General features: G+C 46.4%; 3 protein-coding genes and 1 non-coding gene across 4 annotated transcripts; 1 reads left to right on the forward strand and 3 right to left on the reverse strand.

Moving 5' to 3' along the window:
• Positions 1-1,728: 1,728 nt before the first annotated feature.
• LOC127292565 (uncharacterized) lies at positions 1,729-2,639 on the reverse strand. The gene has a single exon (XM_051321987.2). The coding sequence runs from the start codon at positions 2,562-2,564 to the stop codon at positions 2,076-2,078; it is 489 nt and encodes a 162-aa protein (XP_051177947.1). The 5' UTR covers positions 2,565-2,639; the 3' UTR covers positions 1,729-2,075.
• Positions 2,640-7,799: 5,160 nt separating this feature from the next.
• On the reverse strand, positions 7,800-8,602 carry LOC127292566 (uncharacterized). Its single transcript, XM_051321988.1, has one exon. The coding sequence runs from the start codon at positions 8,516-8,518 to the stop codon at positions 8,069-8,071; it is 450 nt and encodes a 149-aa protein (XP_051177948.1). The 5' UTR covers positions 8,519-8,602; the 3' UTR covers positions 7,800-8,068.
• Positions 8,603-16,303: 7,701 nt separating this feature from the next.
• LOC127292564 (uncharacterized) lies at positions 16,304-17,278 on the reverse strand. The gene has a single exon (XM_051321986.2). The coding sequence runs from the start codon at positions 17,159-17,161 to the stop codon at positions 16,463-16,465; it is 699 nt and encodes a 232-aa protein (XP_051177946.1). The 5' UTR covers positions 17,162-17,278; the 3' UTR covers positions 16,304-16,462.
• Positions 17,279-18,262: 984 nt separating this feature from the next.
• TRNAA-AGC (transfer RNA alanine (anticodon AGC)) lies at positions 18,263-18,335 on the forward strand. The gene has a single exon. It is a non-coding gene; the product is annotated as a tRNA-Ala (tRNA).
• The last annotated feature ends 1,108 nt before the right edge of the window (positions 18,336-19,443 follow it).

Raw genomic sequence — 19,443 nt, forward strand, 5'->3', positions numbered from 1 at the left:
TCAATATATACTCAACCTATGGTACGACCTATTGTCCAGTTTATACTTTATCTTAGCTCATATTTGCATTTCTACCATGACCTAGCTAGCTTCGTGTAAGAAGTTTTTTTTTCCTTTTGTTAATACGCCATCACTTGACAACCCAGTACTGTGAGTTTTTATTTTTGTGGGGAGATACGGTAGTAGTGTGTATTCTGCCTAATTTCCATCCATTTGATGCGAGATCCAATCCGGTAAATGTACGTGTAGATTGCCATGGATACTACCCTGTCTACTGAATAATATATTTAGAATTCGATGTAGCTTTCCACCAGCGAAAATAAAATCTACTTATGGCCAAGGTTTATTTGTGTGCTGGGTAAAATTACGGCTAAGCGTCGGAATACCGCCTGGTATTTTGCCTGAGATATTCAAAAAGAATTCATAAATTCTTCAAAAAATTTCTAAAATTATTTATATTTTAGAAAATTATATTAATATAGGTAAATTTCTGATGTGAGATCCAATCGATAGATGTACATGTAGATCTACATGAATCGTACCCTATCTTCTAAATAATATATTTTGAATTCACGGTAGCTTTCTCCGGCGGAACAAAATTCTATGGACAGTCAAGTTTTTTTTTCACGGTTGGGTAAAAATATTGCTAGGCACCGTTATTTCCCTTTCTTCGCAATATTGGAAATACCGCCGGGTATTCCGTCCGAGATATTCAAAATGAATTCATAAATTCTTTCACAATTTCCCAAAAATAATTAAATTTGAGAAAATTACATTAATACTGGCCAGTTTAGTCCGGAAGAAAAAATATCTGTGGTAGCTGGTAAAACCGTTTTCTGGCGAAATATTGAAAATACAAGCAGACAAAAAACACATACATATATACTATGCCGATCTTCTTATATATTATCAGATTTGCCGTGTAACCATGGTCTAACTAAGCTAGCTACAAATGCTTAGTTATTTTTTTGTTAAACAGAGGCACCTACAATCTACGTACTTTGGAAATATCTTATATGCTTCTCCTTATGTTGAACGGAACACGTTATATGGACATGAATCAGCTGCTTTTGTTTTTTCCTTATATGTTGAACGGACCAACATACATGCATGCTGTACGTGGTGTCGTATAGGAACAAATCATTAACAGACAGTTTTTTTCCTTTCTAGCAGATCACGGCCTGATTGCTTGGTTCTTTTGTTTTTTCCTTATATGTTGAACGGACCAACACAAATACATGCTGCACGTGGTGTTCGTATAGGAACAAATCATCAACAGACATTTTTTTTTCCTTTCTAGCAGATCACGGCCTGATTTCTTGGTTCCGGGAGGTGACATCTGGACGGAAAAAATCAACCTACGTGACAGGTTGTACATAACTATAGTGTACGTAACTTTTCTAACTTTAAATCTCAATCGTTATAATTAAGATCAACGGATTAAATAATTTATGTACATGTGGATTAACGTGGTGTCTCCTTTAAACATCGTTATTTTGCTTTTAGTATATAATAGATATTGAGCTTGTGGCCTTTTATCTAAAGAGGTAAGGAGAAACTGACTTTCTTTGATAAAATTCTAAAATGTAATCCGTGGCAACGCACGGGCAAATATACTAGTAATGTTTAAAAGTTAAAGTAATACTCTCTCCCTATATAAATAAATGTCCAAAGTTTGTTTAAATTTAGATGTACGTAGAATTTAAATAGCGTCTAGATACATCCAGATTTAGACAAATTTTAAACATCTACTCCCTCCGTTCCAATTTAATTGACTCAGATTTTGCTTGTATCTAGCTAAATTTGAGTCAATTAATTTGGAACGGAGGTAGTATCTATTTATAGGTAGAGGTTGTACACCAGAAAAACAAAACAAGTGCAATGGAACGATCCTCAACAGTCAACGCACACTACCAGTACAGTGCAGAAAAGGTGCGAACAACAGATACATCACATGTAAAACACAGAGCTTGCATGTAAGCAAATATGCCCCATGGTAACGGAGCGATCTAGCCACTCTCGCATCAAGGCCGCCCGGTCGTCGATACGGCCCACGCACCACCTCGTGAGCGCGCCTACGCTGATGGGGGAGGCGCCGCGAACGGCGTAGGCATGTTCACATTCGGGACGAAAGGCATCGGCGGCAGAGTCACCTTTGGCACAACGATGGAGGGCATAGGCGCCATGGTCACCTTGGGCACAACAATGGTGGGAATCGTCGGCAGCGTCACCTTGGGGACGACGATGGCGGGCATCGGCGCCATGGTCACCTTGGGCATGGGCGGCAGCACTGCCTTAGGCACGACAATGGACGGCATGGGCGGCAGCGTCACTTGCGGCACGGTTGGCAGGGTGACCGACGGCATGGGCGGCATCAGGGTGACCGTATCTCCGGGAACGGCAGGCAGGGTCGGCACTGCCGGGAGTGCGGGGACGGCGCTGGCTGCCGGAGCGGCAGCTGCCGGGGTCGTGTCGGCCAGGTGGCGAGCGGCGTGGCAGGTGGTGCCGGCGAGGAGGAGCGCGCACGCCATGACCATGGCCAACATATTCCCGTTGGAAGCCATGGCTAGAGCTGGCTAGGTACTAGTGGTCGCGATGGTTTTCTCTCGTGTGTGAGAGGTGATTGTAAGACAGCTTCTGCTCTGTTGCAATGTAGGAACATGGGTCAATGCTTGGCAATTTATAGTCCAAGGTGAGGCTGCGATTAGGTTGGTTGTTGGGCAGATGCAGAATGTTTGCACATCGTCGATCCAAAAAGAGAAGTGTTTGGCGTGATCGAGACAGGCAATGCCTGCAAGTTTCTGTGTTTAGGCGAGGAGCTGGCTATGCAGCGTCAATTAGCTCAACCGTTCGTGTCACCATTTCTCAACTTTCTGTGTTTAGCGAAGGTGTACTGACAGAGTGAGTTGACTGACAGTACGGTATTGTTGTGCCTACTATATCTTTGCCATATAGTTTGGGTATCTGTTATTAGAACTACTAAATTTTTTTCCTTCACAGGGTATTTGCAAATAAGATGATAAACTGAATCAATAGGTACCAAATGACCAAACAAATCATGTTCTTCCGAGTTGGGATAACGCACTATGCTCTGTTAATTATTAATACAAGATTGTAAGGAGTTTTTTCCTTTCTTGTGGAGTACAAAAGAGCCGTGTTCCATCATCTATATGTTAGAACGTGATACCCATGTAAATACTTATCAAACACATATTAAAACTCCACCAATACTATCTCGTTGATAAATTGCATAATCTGCCATCTGGTAGTGGAATCATAGAATTCCACTGTACGGGAGCGTCTCTAGTTGCACGTTACTGATCGATTACTATGGACTTATTAGTTGCATGCATCCGGCCCAATCAGTGCCACCAGTTGTAGAATTGAGCTGTTCCGAGAGGAGGCTTGGAGCCTGCACCACACAAACTTTAAGCACTCTTTAGGCAGGCCAGCTACGAATGGTCCATTTGACCATTTTCATGGAGTCAGACCAGAGAGTAGAGTGACTGCGCGTATTACAGACCGGTGAGTGAGTCGATGAGGTGACTCGTTCACTGGTGGTCGGATCGCTGGTTCATTCGGCTCGATGACGATAAAAAAACATTATTTTTAATTAAAATTTAAGAAAATTTATGAACAAAATAACGATAAAAGGTACATATAGAATATATTTTAATATGTAATCACAAAATAGTGTGACTCCTAGAGGTATTGGCCGGATATTAGACGCTGCTATTTCTTCCTAGTTGAAGGTCATGAGTTCCTTATAAGGCTTTTTTCATGGTTTTTTATTGTTTGGACTTTTGCCTCTTAAAAAACCGATGAAGCCGTCGATTTAGGCTTTTTCTAGTCGAACCACCGAACTGGTTCGGTTTTTAAAACTAAGACTAAATGGCTTTACTTGTCCCTCATGGTGTTGAGGATCATAACCGAGACCTCTCACTTACATGCTCCTTACGGAGGTTATCTTAGCAAATGATAGAGTTTTCGCTCATGGACCGGCAAGTACCTATCCATGGTACACTCAAATAAATAATAGCCCTCTATTTTGGTTCGCCCAAAGACCTACAAGAGTTCATACTTGTGTTAAAAATGTGTCTATTATTACTCATGCGTGTACCAAAATTGCCACCACACTAGAAAAAGGTTGTAGACGGGTCCAGCCCAATTGACACAACTCATTGTTCCTTACGGAGGTTGTAGATGGATCAGTGGACGCACAGCGGAGGAGATAGTGCCAGAGGTCTTTGCCAAGGTTACAACCAGACGAAGAACACTCGTTTAGTGGCGGAGGCTTTGCAGGGGGACGTCTGGTTCGACGACATCCCAGGAGAGATGACGGTGGAGCTTTGGGGACAATGCCTAATTCTTTGGGAGGCGGTCGAAACCGTGGAGAGAGACACCTCCAGACCGGACCAAATCTCCTGGAAAGGCGCGGAGTCTGGAGCATACACGGCTAAATGCACATATGAGATGCTTTGTCAAGGGAGTGTGCGCTGGAGCATGTGCACACCGGTATGGGGATCTTTTGCACCCATGAAATGCAAGATCTTCATATGGTTGACCCTGAAATACCGCTTGTGGACCTCCGACAGGAGAGCGAGGCATGGACTGCAGGAGCTTCCGGATGCATGTCACACATGCCTCCAAGAGGAGGATAACGCTGACCATATTTTTACCCTATGCCCTTATGCGAGACAGGTCTGGTGCAAGGTGTTGCAAAGCGCAGAGCTACAGATTGCCGACCCTGGAGTCTCAGGCAATCTGGAGAGATGGTGGACGGAGGCCCGCAAACGTGTGAGGAGGACTGACATGAAGCGCTTCGACTCCTTGGTCATAAGCACGACATGGACGCTATGGAAGCAGCGAAACGCTAGGGCTTTCGGAAACGAGAGGGAGCAGAAGACGGTGGACCAAATGGCGGTACTGATCAGACAAGATTTCCACCTTTGGGAGAGTGCCAAGAGAGGAGGGAGGCTAGATATAGCGAGAGAGTAGGCCTAGGCGGAGGGCGGGTGGCGTGTGTGTGTTAGCAGCGCCACGGTGCTGTTCTTGTTTTTTGATACTCTCTTCTCTTCTATAAAGATAAGGCACGCTTTGCGCGTGCTCTCGAAAAAAAAAAACATCTCGATAAACAGGCAGGGGAAACAGAGTTCGGGTCACTTCTTTTCAGCTTCCCCAAGAGTTCCAAAATTTCCATCATACCAGAAAAAACTGAAAAGAAGTGGGCCCTCATGGTCGTTCTTGGGCGCGAGCAGGGGAAAGGGAGGAAGCAAGCTCTGGTGATGGACAGTGAAGAAAAGAGCGGCTGGGCACCCCTCCGCCCACTCTGATAGATCCCTACACACCACGCTCTCGTTGGCTGGCTGGCTCCTCCGCTCCACTGAATTGCAGTGAACGCTACCAAACTGAACTGAAATGTTGTTGTTTGCTAAACCGAATTATAGCGTGTTAGTGTGGTTTACATCCTTGTAACATTATTGTTTTACAGAACGACTGCTATTTTGTTGCACTAACACACTGTTTTGTTGCTGAACTGAACCGTGTCCGTTCTTGCTGCTGTTTTGTTTAAAAAGCATGAATCCGATCGTTGCTATGGAAGCCACTATCTAAATTCCAATTGTTTTGCTCAAGTGCAATATAGTTAACTGAATTGTTGTTTTTCTGTAGTGGTTTCCCCTAGAGGCCGACGGCTAGGGAAGGACATATATCCTAAAAACCGAACCACCGAACCAATTTAACTTGAAACAAATCCGAAGTGACCAAAACTGATTTATTCGGTGCTGCGCTCGGTTAACTGATTTGCAAAACCAAAATAGGTGGCTTGGGTCTCCTAGCACTCGGTCAACAGAGCAGACCTAACAACCGACACACACCGTGAACTTCACCCGCAGACATCGCAGAAGGCTAATGATTTGTTACTTCGGCCAACCCAGTCCTATGCTCCTAGTAAGGTATCCCCAGCCCACCCCATATGTCCCATCCAAGCCCATAAACACAAGAAATATGTCCTAGGCCAGCCTAGACGAACAATATTCAATCTATTTGGACCGAACCGATTTCTCAGGCATCGATCGCTTGGTTAGTAAAATTCATGTTGACCGATTGACCGATCGGTTCCTATTTTACCAAGACCGAAAGGCTGCCTTGTGGAGATTCTCCCATATGGAGGTTCTCCCTTGAGGATGTTTTTCCGTGTACGGGGTTTTGTCCACATCCATACGCCAAAAGATTGCAGCACTCTCGATGTTGGCGCAATGTTGTGGATGACAAATTGTTGACAGATTGGATCGTCGTATGCATTAACAGAAGGTCGGCCCTTTTCGATCCTAAGGATCAAGGATGAGATATATCCTTGGGGTTGGGAGAGGAATACACCTAGCTACAGGGGTCACCACGTTCAAAATCTTCACCGAGCCATCTGCAAACTATTCGGCGAGTTCATATCTAAATTTAACTGTTCTTGCATCTTCATAGACAGATCTTGGATGGTACATGTAGGCTGATTTTTTCCATGCATGCACGAACCCCGACACTATGATTGCTAGTGGGAGGATGAGCCAGGACACTCCTAGGTAAGTAGGGAATAATGTAAGAAAAGGGCAACAAAGTGTTAAATTATTTAGGGTTTAAATTTTGCTTGATTTTTAAATAACCATCATTTGTATTAGAAAGCCCAAAAATTATATTAAATTTACCAAAACCCTAAAACAATTTCATAAACTAGGACTCGTAACTGAGGCGAACCTTCTTCGGGACGAAAACCTCACTGGCTATGTTGAAATCAACTTCCTAACATAGATTTAAACTTGCACGAGAAAGCTACACCCTATGCCTTTCCAACCCTAGGTTTATCGATTACACATAACACTTCATTTATAGAAATCTTAGAAAAAATATTTCAACCTTCTCTTCGCAGTTTTTTCCTCTCCATTTTCTTATAAACATTCTCATTGACAAGGTGAATTCCTAAATACCAACAAAATCATTTCATTAAGAATTAATAAATTATTCATGTGGCCTAGTTTTCCATGATCCAACAACTAATTGGCTGCAAATTTATAAATGAATATTTGTATACCAAATAATGGTTGATAAATATGTTATTTTGTATGCACATGCGGTAGGAATTATATGATTTTTTTTGTAGTAACCTTAGTTGAATCCAAGATAGAGGAAACAATAACTACATAATGCTACAAGACTTCATTTATATATTAGACAAAAAATCATGAAACATATATCTAGCACACTATGTTTTGAAGGTGGCTGTATTTTGTAGTTTTATGTGGAAATAACAAGAATAACTGATGTTTTATCTACACAGAGGAATGACTTCATGAGTAATGGCTATATATATACTTATCCCACAAAAATCATAAAGTAAAAGACAAGCGATAGTTCTTTTGGTGAGAAATTCTTTACACATATATAGAAACTTTAAGTATAGAATAGTCTAGAATAGTGGAGACGCATATTTGTTAACCATATGTAGAATCTGCTGGATAGTGCACACTGTAAAATCCATGCATCAAAACTGGTGATCGGACGACTAATATTGAAATTAACATCTATATATGGTATTTATGAATCTATGGTTACGTCTTCCGTAAAGTCTGTTTAAGTGGCTGGGTGCCATCCCACCTCTGATCCGAAGCGTCTATGCACGATCCAATGGTTAAGGTGGAAAGTTTCGAGATTTTTACCGAATAATGTCGCCTTAATGTTTTGCCCATACTTTTTTTGCTGACACTTTATTTCCTGTTGTCCCCTAGCTATTTCTTAGATGGCACACCATAAAATAGTTTAGCAGTCACAGTTTACCAACCACAAAATGAGATTAACTTAGTCTTACACAAAAAAAAAAAGAGAACGTAAAACGCGAGTACAGTTGGACAGCCCTCAACAGTAAACACACAGTACACATACTGAGACGTAAAAAAAAAGGTAGAACAGCAGATACATCGATCACATGTAAAACGCAGAGCTACACGCAAATACGCGCCATGGTAACGGAGTGATCTAGCCACTCCCGCATCAAGGCCACCGCGCCACCGGGTGAGCACGCCTACGCTGACGGAGGAGGTGCCGCGAACGGCATAGGCACGTTCACATTGGGGACGAACGGCATCGGAGGCAGCGTCACCTTGGGCACGACAATGTTGGGGATCGGCGGCAGGGTCACCTTGGGCACGACGATGGCGGGCATCGGGGCCATGGTGACCTTGGGCATGGGCGGCAGCACCGCCTTAGGCACGACGATGGCCGGCGTGGGCGGCAGTGCCACTTGCGGCACGGTGGGAAGGGTGACCGCCGGCATGGGTGGCAGCAGGGTGACCGTGTCCGTGGGCACGGCTGGCAAAGTCGGCACTGCCGGAAGTCCAGGGACAGCGCTAGCTGCCGGAGCTGCGGCCGCCGGGGTCGTGTCAGCCAGGTGGCGAGCGGCGTCGCAGGTGATGCCAGCGAGGAGGAGCGTGCACGCCATGATCATGGTCAACATGTTCGCGTTGGAAGCCATAGCTAGAGCTGGCTAGGTTATAGTGGTCGAGATGGTTTTCTCTCCTTTGTCCGTGTGTGAGAGGTGATTGTACTAAAGATTGCTTCTGCTCTGTTGCGATGTAGGAACATGGGTCAATGCCTGACAATTTATAGTCCAATGAGAGGGTGCGATTAGGTTGGTTGTTGGGCGGATTCAGAATGCTTGTACATCGTCGATCCAAAAAGGGAAGTGCTTTGTATGATCGAGACAAGCAATGGCTGCAATTTTCTCTGTTTAGGTGTGGAGCTGGCTATGCAGCGTGAATTTGCTCAACTGTTTAGTGTCACCATTTCTCAACTGTCTTCGTCGCGAAGGGTACTGGCAGATGGCAGAGTGAGTTGACTGAAAGTATCAGTACTACCTCCATCCCAAGCCTTAAGGTTTATATTTTTTGGAAAAGTCAAAACAAGTAAAGTTGGACTAAATTTTCAGAATAATCTATCAACAAATATGATATTTTGAAGATAACACATGAAAATATATTTCATTATCTATCTAATAATATTAATTTTCTATTTTACATTTTAATGATTTTTTATAAAAACTTGGTCAAACTTGACATAGTTTGACTTTCTGAAAAAATATAGGCCTTAAGCCTTGGGATGAAGGTAGTATTGTACTGTATCTTCGAAATATAGTTTAGGGGTTTCAGTCATTAGAACCGATGTTATTTTTTTTCTTCAGAGGGTAATTGCGAATAAGATGACAAACTGAATCAATAGGTACCAAATGACCAAGCAAATCACGTTCTTCGGAGTTGGGATAATGCTTTGGTAGAATCTGCCAGCTGGTAGTTGCGAATAAGCTGGTAGTTGCGAATAAGATGACAAACTGAATCAACAGGTACCAAATGACCAAGCAAATCACGTTCTTTGGAGTTGGGATAATGCTTTGGTAGTAGTATCATAGAATTGCACTACACGGGAGCGCCTCTGATTTTGCATATTACTGGTCGATCACTATGGACGTGATTAGTGAGGGGCTCCTATTTGACGGGTTCAGCATTGGCAAATACCACTACGGGTAGCAACGCCTCGTGGGCTCCCATTTTCTTCTCCTTCCTCTCATCTTCTTATCTGATCCAGTCAGTCCCCCTGTTGTCACCGCTGGCTAGGCCGCTAGCTGCCGCCACCCGCGGCCGGCACCGCTGACGCTATCCTTAGCCCACCGCCGTCCCGGCCTCCTTCTACCCCCCCCCCCCCCCCCACACACACCCACCCACTTCCAGCCGCTTCCCTGCACCCAACACCCAAACCCTAAGGTCCTACCGCCGGCGAGCTCCCTGCACCTGCAACCCACCCCACCCTAGCTAAGCCCCCTAAGTTCTCTTCCTTACCTCCGTTAGCGTCGTCCTAGTCTCCGGTGAGTTCGATCTGGTGAGTCACCGAGCCAGGAAATTTGGCCAAAGCTTCCTAATGTGGTTGAGTTGGAATGAAATTCTAATTCTCCAACAATCCCGTGGAAGGCTCTCATTTCCCCCTCCTTTCTCTCTCCAACTCCCTCTCGTTGAGAGCCACCTCGGCTCTCCCCCTTTCCTATGGTAGCTTCGCCGGCCGGAGTGGAAGTGGGAGGAGAGGTCGGCCTTCTCACATGTATAGTAGTAGTTTTAGGTTGTCTACCATGCGGAGACTGGCTCTATGCCATTAGTTTGGAGCGGCGCACTTGATCTGTTCAGCCAGATCTAGTGTAGTTTAGGGTTCCTCTTCGTCGTCTTGTTGTTCCAATGGCCGGAGCTAGATGCGAGGATGTGGAGCACCGTATCCCTCAATAAATCCAAAGCTCTTGGTGGGGGTGGTCTGGGGAGGGGTAACTCCACTTTGATTCTTTCTCCGTCCTGCCGTGGTGGCGAGGGCAGAGGAGGTGGTGGAGCTCTGCTCTTCTTCAGATGGCGCCTACCCTAGGTGCGATGGTTCTACATCGACGCGTGCAAACAAGCTCGAGGCATCTTCGCCTCTGCTATCCTTTGCCGGCATGGAGGCCCATCATCAACCTCCAGATCGGAGGCTCTTCTCCATCTTAGCTGCTGGAGCTCGGCGCTTCTTTGCCACCAAGTGGTGTGTCCATGGTGACTTGGAGCTACAAGCGGCGACGGTTCTTCGATGCAAGGGGGCGTTCGAGTGCTCTGGCCCTGTTCATCGGCGGCTACACCTTGAGGACACCGGCATCTGGTGATGGAGGCACCCAGGGACTTGATTGCTTTTTTACCTTTTGTTCTAGGATGTTTTATGTAAATGTGCATGCCTTATCCTAAAATACTAGGTTCTTCAGGGAGAGTTTTGTAAAGGGCCGTCCACCACGTGTTTCTTTAATGGAAGTACCACCGTGGTCTTCGAGACCCATCCTTTGTGCAAAAAAAATCTCCAATCAAAATGGCAATATAGTTTGTTCAGTCTCCAGTCCCCTGATGATTCTGTTCTGAATGAGTCCATGGAGTCTCCTAATGATGAGGCGAATGGTGATGGGTTGCTTCATAGTGTTGGGATGGTGGAGCCGGCTCAAAGATTCAGCAAGGGTAACTTGGACATGGCCAATGTGAATGTGGTGGAGTGTGCTGAACCTGTGCAAGAAACGTAAACTGCCATGTGAAAACTTTTGAATCCCATAACTACTTTTATGTCTTAAGTTTCACCCTTTTCCTAGCATATATAAATTTAACATAAACAACAAAACACAACATTTTATACAGGACAGGTTTGATTATTGCATGGATGCATCATTGGACGTCACTAAAATATTGATAATGCAAACAATGTTAACACTAAGCCAAACAAACAATTCATGCTTGTGCTGCAAACACAATCATGTCATAGTGAAGAATTTATCAAAATGTACCAAAAATTATGATACTTTATAAAAGATGAAACCTAGTGTACAAGGGCATAATAAATTCAGAACTCAATGGGAAAATAGGCAAACACCTTCCGTGCATAGCAGTATTGACTCCATAGAGTAAAATCAACTTCTTGCTAACTTGGAACATATGTGTGCAACTTTGCGGTATGCGAGGTACAAGAAACGAGGCGCTGACCCCCTATCAATTGTGTATACATCCTGATCACGAATGGCATGGACGTGGATCGCAAGGTCTTCTACTCCATCATAAATTCCTTGCCATAATGGAAAAACAAAAAGATGGGTTCCTCCGATCCCCGCCGCTCGGTCTGGTGGAGGGTGAGAGGAGGGAGGAAAGACCGAAAGATATCATTCTTGTGACAGTGCAGATGATGTGGAGGAGGGCCTTGCAGGTGACGAACCGAGCAAGAAGGGACGAGTAGAGTGGACGTCACATACAGATCGACAGTTAGGAATCCTTTAATTCATACGAGCTGTATAGGAATTATGTAGGATCTGAATTATAAGGAAACTTTTCTACATAATGTTTGATTCATATAAACATATAGTATAGAAAGTAATTCTATAAGAATCTTGTAATGTAAATTCTATAGAAAAAATATTAGATCATACTTATAATTCATGTGTTACAAGTAAGATTTAAGTAGACATAACATCCCAATCCTATGCATTTCATATTACTATGATTTTTCTATCCTATAAATCAAAGGTTCCTTTAACATCTGGCCCAGCCAACCCCAAAACCGTAGGAAAAAAATGTGGGGAGATGATACAAGATGTACCACCTAACATCACCACCAATTGAGATTTTTTTTTCGGGTAAATATGGACGGGGCAGGGGTACGTGGTACACATCGCAGACTTCCACAATTTCCCCCTCATGCATTTAGGACGGAAAAGAAATTTGAAGCGGAGAAATCATTAATAATGCCCGTCAATGGATCAGTCAACGACGCATGCATCCTGCGCACGAAGCCCACAATCGCCCTAGATTTCCTCAATGCGAGCTACGTCCCATCCCATGGCGCCCAGCGGATGCATGGTTTCTCTACTGCCGGCCCATCTTGGTGCCGGGCACAATCCATCTGCTCCTCCGCGGGAGGGCTGCTGCCAGTGGGCCGCCGGAGCTCCTCCATGTAAGGGCACGTCGCCCCCTCCTCCCCCTGGCCTCCCTCCTTCCTGACCTAGCTCCTCCGTCAGTGTGCCCTGCCCCTTACTCCTCCGCCAGTGCACCCTACCCCTTACTCCTCCGTCACCGGCCGTCGCTGTTAGTAGGCCTCCATCGTGCGCACCGGCCACCACCGCCGATGGGGCAGAGCACCGACATCCTCATCGGAAGCTTCTCCACGCGGAGGATTCGTTGCTGGCATGGTGATGTCTACATCAATATGATACAAAGAGATTTGCACCAATGTTATATATGTTATCGTGTAATGTTGGATAAGTTAAACCAAAATATTAGATGTGTTGCATAAAAATGTTGTATAACAATGTCACATTTAAAAAAATATTATATTCGGGAGTTTTTTTATACCATTGTTAAATTTGTGACTACATGAAAAATGTTGGAGACTGGTATTATAAACTGTTGGATAATTAGGCACAATTTCCATGATTAATTCCAGAATATAAAACATGATGGCAGCAACTACTAACATGTGAAACTCAAACATACTAGATGCATTAAGCAACATGAGTAGCAGCAGCGCAAACGGTAAAGCATCCATCGCTAAACAGATCGAGATATGTCGCACGTACCGATCTGGTGGAGGTGGCGGTGGAGGTGTAGCAGATGATGTCGCAGCAGTAACGTTGTTGATGTCAGGGACGACGGGTCAAAGTAGACGGCGTTGAAGACGACGGTAGGCAGCACCGCCCGACTTGGACGGAAGGCGACCCGTGATGAAGAGCTTGAGCAGTCGCGCAGAGCGCTTCCCAAAAACCTAATTCGCCCTCTCCCGTACAGGATCGCAAGGACGAGCGATTCCGGAGACCTGCTCTCCCGTTCGCCGATGCACGTCGGCTCACGGGATGGAGTAGGCTACGATGGCGGCGCAAGCAGAGAGAGGTGGAAACCCTAACTCGTGTATTGGATGTGTTTCTGCGGTAGCCGGGCAGGAGATTATATAGGCTCGGGAAACCCTAGGCAACGTGGGCCACGCCCACGTCGCACGAACGTTTCGAGTCGGTTACAGATAGCCCACGATCCGGAAGCGACCCGAACCGACTACCTGCGACGCGTCCGTCTAGGACTCTGTTCGTTTTCCTGAGCTGCAAAAAGTAAGGAAAGTCTCGGCTCGAGGCTCAATCCACTCACCACGAGCGCGGCGCGCGTCGGGACGTGTCGAGTCGAGACGAGCGAGGAGGAGGAGGAGCGCGCGTGTAGCACTCCTATTCTTACTCACTTACTAGTGGTGGAACAACCCACCTTATAAGGTGGTCTAACTTCCTCCCAACTTTCCATGTGGGACTAAACTTCCCACCTCTTGCCACTCCCTAGTGAGCTGCCACCAACTTGGGCTCAAACTCACATGGCTGCCACTATGTGGGCTTTGAGATCTATAGGAAAAACTGAAATCTAATTTAGGCCACCAAATGTGGGCCCAATATTTCAACATAAACTATGAAAATATTATTACATATAAACAATTATTGTAGCATAATTAAACGCGTGAAATTTGCTCACTTCAGTTGATCTAACGATCCAAAAGACGACATGGGTGACTTTTTACAGCCGGATGATGCCTAGAAAAACATACATGAACAAGATACGATCTCCCCAGCAAGTTTGGCTGGATGATGTCCCAGACTCTGTACGTGGCTCTGTACAACGATAGTGCTGGTCCAGCTTGGTAATGAAATAGAGATGTTCCATGCCAAAGAAAATAATGGTTTCACTACCATTTTTTTTTTTTTTTTTTTTTTTTTGAGACCAATGGTTTCACTACCATTGGGAGGACGAGCTAAATAGAGCAGGAGATCGACGATGCCGATGCTGGCGAGTTCATGCCTCCGTCCATTGGTCGCCGGGGAGGCCATACCTTCATGCCTCCATTCATGGGTCACCGGCGAGGCCGAGCAACATGCCGAGCTTGGGGACGACCTCCGCCAGCTGGCAAACGGCAACAGCCACTTGCTCGAACGCCTCCACTCCTCCGTCGTGTCAAGGAGTATAGGTGGCGAGTGCCTCCGCCCCATAATAGATGCAGATAGTGGCGCCGCCGTTGACGGCCCTGTCTGACGACATCTTGGTCCTCCTCGGTACTCCGGGTCGGTGAGAAACAGCAGCGGGCGGCAGGGCGTGCTCTCGTGCTGGTACAACTACCACGGACTGAGATCCGGTGCCTCGCTTCAAGAAAGGTACGCGGAGACAATACTATAACTGTACTACGTATTACAGAGTTTTTTTACGCACGATGGGAGGAGAAAATTATGGAAGTGAGCGGCGGGTGCCTTCGTCCAGTAAAGATAGGCTAAGGTTTGTTACACAGATTTGTTGGGATAAGCTACATGCATGCGCGATGAGAGAGCGTTTTTAGGAGAGAGTTGAAAACGGAGGTGGCATTTTTTGTAATTAGAATGATGTGTGACACCAGACACTCGCAAGTTTCACTTTAATAGTAAAGATCTGATTTGGAGATCATGAGTAGGGCGGCTAGGATGGTTGTTAAGTATACTGGTGATAATGATTTTGATTTGTAGTTAGGGTTAGGGTTTGTCTGTTGTGGCTCCGGCGGCAGGAGGGAGGGGGACCTCGTTCCTCCGTTCTGTAGTTAGGGTTAGGGTTTGTCTGTTGTGGTGCGTCGTTGTGGTGGTGGGAGCGGTGTCTGGGTGAATAAATTTGCCTTAAATTTACGCCCATACCGTCATCGACCTTCACGGCGACGTTTCGAAATTGATGGCATGCAACATGTGCCTGTCTCTTAGATCGGCAGCTTGGTCTTCTCGTTGTTCTTCAGATCTATTTCTCGATGTGTCGCTAGAGTTTGTCGTTGTCCACGGCGGCACTGGGTATCGGGGCGAGTTGGATGCTCTGGAGCGAGGATGCTGGTCCGGAGATGGTGAATCTGTTGTTGTTCCCCGAGTTCATCGATGGGATGCGGTGGATCTTGGTTAAAGAAAGTACGGGACGTCTCTCAGTCGAAGTGCCATAGCGACACACATACCTCGATTGCATGTTCATCGACTCACAAAGCCCCGTTGGTGATGGTGCTTCTTCGAATCTGGCAATGGTAGAGGTTCGGCGTCTTCTTAAATGTGTGCCTAGGCGTCATTGGAGTTTGTTAGCGGCCACTAGTTTCGGCGAGTGCAAGAAACCCTAGGGATAATTCCGTATTTTTCTATCTGAATGGTTCTATCTGCAGAGTTTCCAAGAAATCGGTTTTCTCTTGCTCTGTTTTTTCAGTTTCCATGTTTGTTGGTTCTTGTAACTTAATTCTCTATTAATAAAATACGTGGTTTCTCTAAAAAAACGGTTGTGTTATCTAATAACTTGATTACTCTACAAATCAATGGTATCCTTTTATTTTATTTTGAACAGCGTGTCAATGTCCTAATATACTATAACTTTTGTTGGGTTATGTGAAGATAGATTACAATATCTCCTTCTGATATACTTGAACTAAAGCATGCATGATTTATTCTTATTGTATGTACGAGATTCACAATGAAGAAAAAATCTACACTCACAAGTAATCATGTTGCTTATGATAAATATATGAGTACTGGTGTATCCGTGTATGTATATCGATCCAATGAAAATATATTCATATATAGTGTCACACGTACAAATGAAGAATGATTCACATCACATAGATGTAAAGTATAGAAGTACACCACACGCACACCACACCCATCAACCGAAAAGAGACGTACCCCCCCCCCCCCCCCCCACACACACACACCCACACACACACATAAGTACAACATGCTCATACAAATTAATGTTGTCAAGCTAAAGTAACCATATCATTAAACACCGTTAATTACGACATTACACTCGTAAAATGGGCAGGAGAACAACAAGTACCATCCGTGCATATCGATCGTTGCATGCACTGTCGTGGCCGCCTAGTGCCCGGACGACGGCACGGTCACACCGGGAATAGACGGCATCGGCACCTTAGGCACGCCAGGGATGGTCGGCACTGCGGGCAGTGGCACGTTGGGAAGGTTTGGTAGGGACGGCATCGGCGGGAGTGCCACCGGCAGCTTGGGCACGTCGGGGATGGACGGCATCGGCAGGTTAGGCACCCCGGGGACGGTCGGCAGAGGCAATGTCGGCACTCCAGGAACGGTGGGCAACGTGGGAGTTGCGGCGCCAGGCACGGAAGGCAGGGGCACCGTTGGCACAGTGGGGACCGTCGGCACAACGGCGCCGGGTACTGACGGCAGTGGCACCGTCGGGACACCCGGCACTGTCGGCACAACGGCGCCGGGCGCCGGCAGCGGCACTGTAGGCACGGTGGGCAGAGCTGGTACGGTAGGCACCGTCGGCACGACCGTGCCCGGCAGCGTCAGCACCACTGGCACGGTGGGCACTGTGGGCACGACCGTGCCTGGCACCGTGGGCAGAGTGGGCACCGTCGGCACGACGGCGCCTGGCACCGCGGGGATACCTGGCACTGTAGGCAAGGTTGGCAGCGTGGGTTCGGGCAGAGCCGGGATGTCGGCGAGGAGGCGCGCTGCACGGCACCTGCCGCCACCGCCGTTCAGGAGCATGAACGCCATGACGAGCACCACGGTCACGAAGCTCGACGTGGAAGCCATGGTCGTGCGTGCGAGGCCGTACGTTACTTGCTAGTACTACGTACTCCCTAGCTAGCTCTTGTGGAGCCAAGCTAGTAAGAGCGATTTTGTTTTGTGTTGCTTTGTGATGCAATGAACGGAACCCTACATGCCAATTTATAGCCCACGTAGCTGACGGCTACTCTTTTTTTCTTTCTAAGTGAAGCTGACGGCTGACCACTATCCTTGGCATTTGGCAAGCAATGGCTGTTGGCCACCCAAAGCTAGCATGGGTCACTTTGGCTTCCCAAGGAGTGGTGATTGGCGGGGAAGAGACCGCGAGAGGCAATGTATGGCGCGCATGCATGTAGTATGCAAACTATGCATTGTACGATCGCATGATTTTGTGGTTGCCTAAGCTCCTCGAGTTGCTTGGCTGCGTAAGGGTGTGGTTGCCTAAGCTCCTCAAGTTTATTGGCTAGGGAAAGATCGACGAAAGACAATGCATGTACGGTATGTGTGGGACAGTGGGAGGGATATGCAAACTATGCATTGCATTGCATGATTTTGCGGTCACCTCAGATTAGTTTGGCTAAAGCTAGCTGCTTAATTTACATGATGCAAATGCAATGCAGTGAGATTGGTTCATCATCAAATACAGTACGAAATTCTAAGTCGGATGTCCAAGCAGCTTTCTTTCTCCCCTTGAGGCAGCAGTTCAACTGCCTTCATTTTTTTCTCAACCACTGACTACTCAAGTATAACGAGCTGCATTTCAGAATAGCAATGTAAATTTCGGGAGGACATGTGCTCCTGCCCTGTCCAAGTCCAACAATGCGTCCGAAGAATTGAATGCTGCGCGACGCGACGTTTTAGAATTTGTTTTGTGGCGGGTGGGGGAGTTTGCGGCGCTGAATCGAATTCCGTTTTGATCGATCTGGGCCTCGAAGTTGGATAGCCTTTCCGGAGGTACCGTTGGGCCACGTCGGACCGCCGATATCGGCTTGAGCTGCCAAGTTCTGTGGAGTATTTCGTGGATCCAAAGACGAGAAGCCATTTTTTGACAGCACAGCCACATCATGGAACATCTCGTAGAAGTGCAAATAGTTTCCATATATAAAAGAAAAGTTAATGCAGCATCACGGGGATGTAGCTCAGATGGTAGAGCGCTCGCTTAGCATGCGAGAGGCACGGGGATCGATACCCCGCATCTCCAAAATACTGCTTCCATTAATATTACTCAGTGGTTGCCTTTTTTTTCATTCTTCGGCATAACGAGGTGCCCAAGTTACCTGTGCAGAGACACAGCACATGTCATAAAATCTCCGAATGGTCTATCGCAGAACCAGCAACAGACCGGAACTTCATACTTTTGGTTATGATTGTTTCGACGCACGGCGGCGCCGTCGCGGGTTGGCGCATGCTGGCTGGACTGTAGCCTGTAGGAGTGTAGGACCATGGCGAGCGGCGACGTGAGAACAGGAGGGGCGGTACCGGTGGATGCAGCTGATCTCACCGCGGACTCACTGTCCAAGCTCGACTGTTGAGCTGCGTCGTCAGGATGTCTCTTAGAATGACAGAGAATGCATCCTTACCGCGTCTACATCAGTTAACAGCTGCGACCCTTTGCATAAGGATTCCATCCGTTGCATCACAATTCCATGGGATAAACTTACAAGCAACGGCCAACGGGCATCCTTCCGTTCTCTCACAGGACAAGGACCATACACCAGCCACCATAGACCGCACTTATTTGTTCCTCTGTTGTCGAGCCACACCATGCATTGTACCGCCCTCTCTTGGCTCCAATTATCCCACAAACCACGTACACTGGAACAGACCAGTGTGCAGCCATCGTAGTGTGTGTGTCGTCAAACATTTAAGCAATGGAAGTTACATGTGCTACTCAACCACTGCTGCCCATAAATCTACTTTATTGGTACAAAAACTGAAATTGTGATCCACCATATATATGCGCCCAACACTTTTTTGTTCACTTCTATCGATCATACGTACGTCAAACCAGCCCTTTTGAATAACCAGCCACATATATAGTGTAGGTTCTCCTATAATTTATCTCCAGCCTCTTGGGTCCTTTCGCTCCTAATTTCTAATCTACGGCCAATTGTGCTTCACATATATTAGTGCTGTTATTTGGTAGGATCCATGTACATTGAGCATTTAGGTGATCAAAATGTGGCATATGTGCAGTTGTGTGCACGCGTATCTTTGGAATGAGAGGCCTAAGGGAAACGTTCACAATGAAAACTCGGTCATAGGGAGCAGCCAGCATCCTCTGCGCAACTGACATGCACTATCGTTCT

The sequence above is a fragment of the Lolium perenne genome, chromosome 4 (assembly GCF_019359855.2).
Source record: "Lolium perenne isolate Kyuss_39 chromosome 4, Kyuss_2.0, whole genome shotgun sequence".
NCBI classification, from domain to species: domain Eukaryota; kingdom Viridiplantae; phylum Streptophyta; class Magnoliopsida; order Poales; family Poaceae; genus Lolium; species Lolium perenne.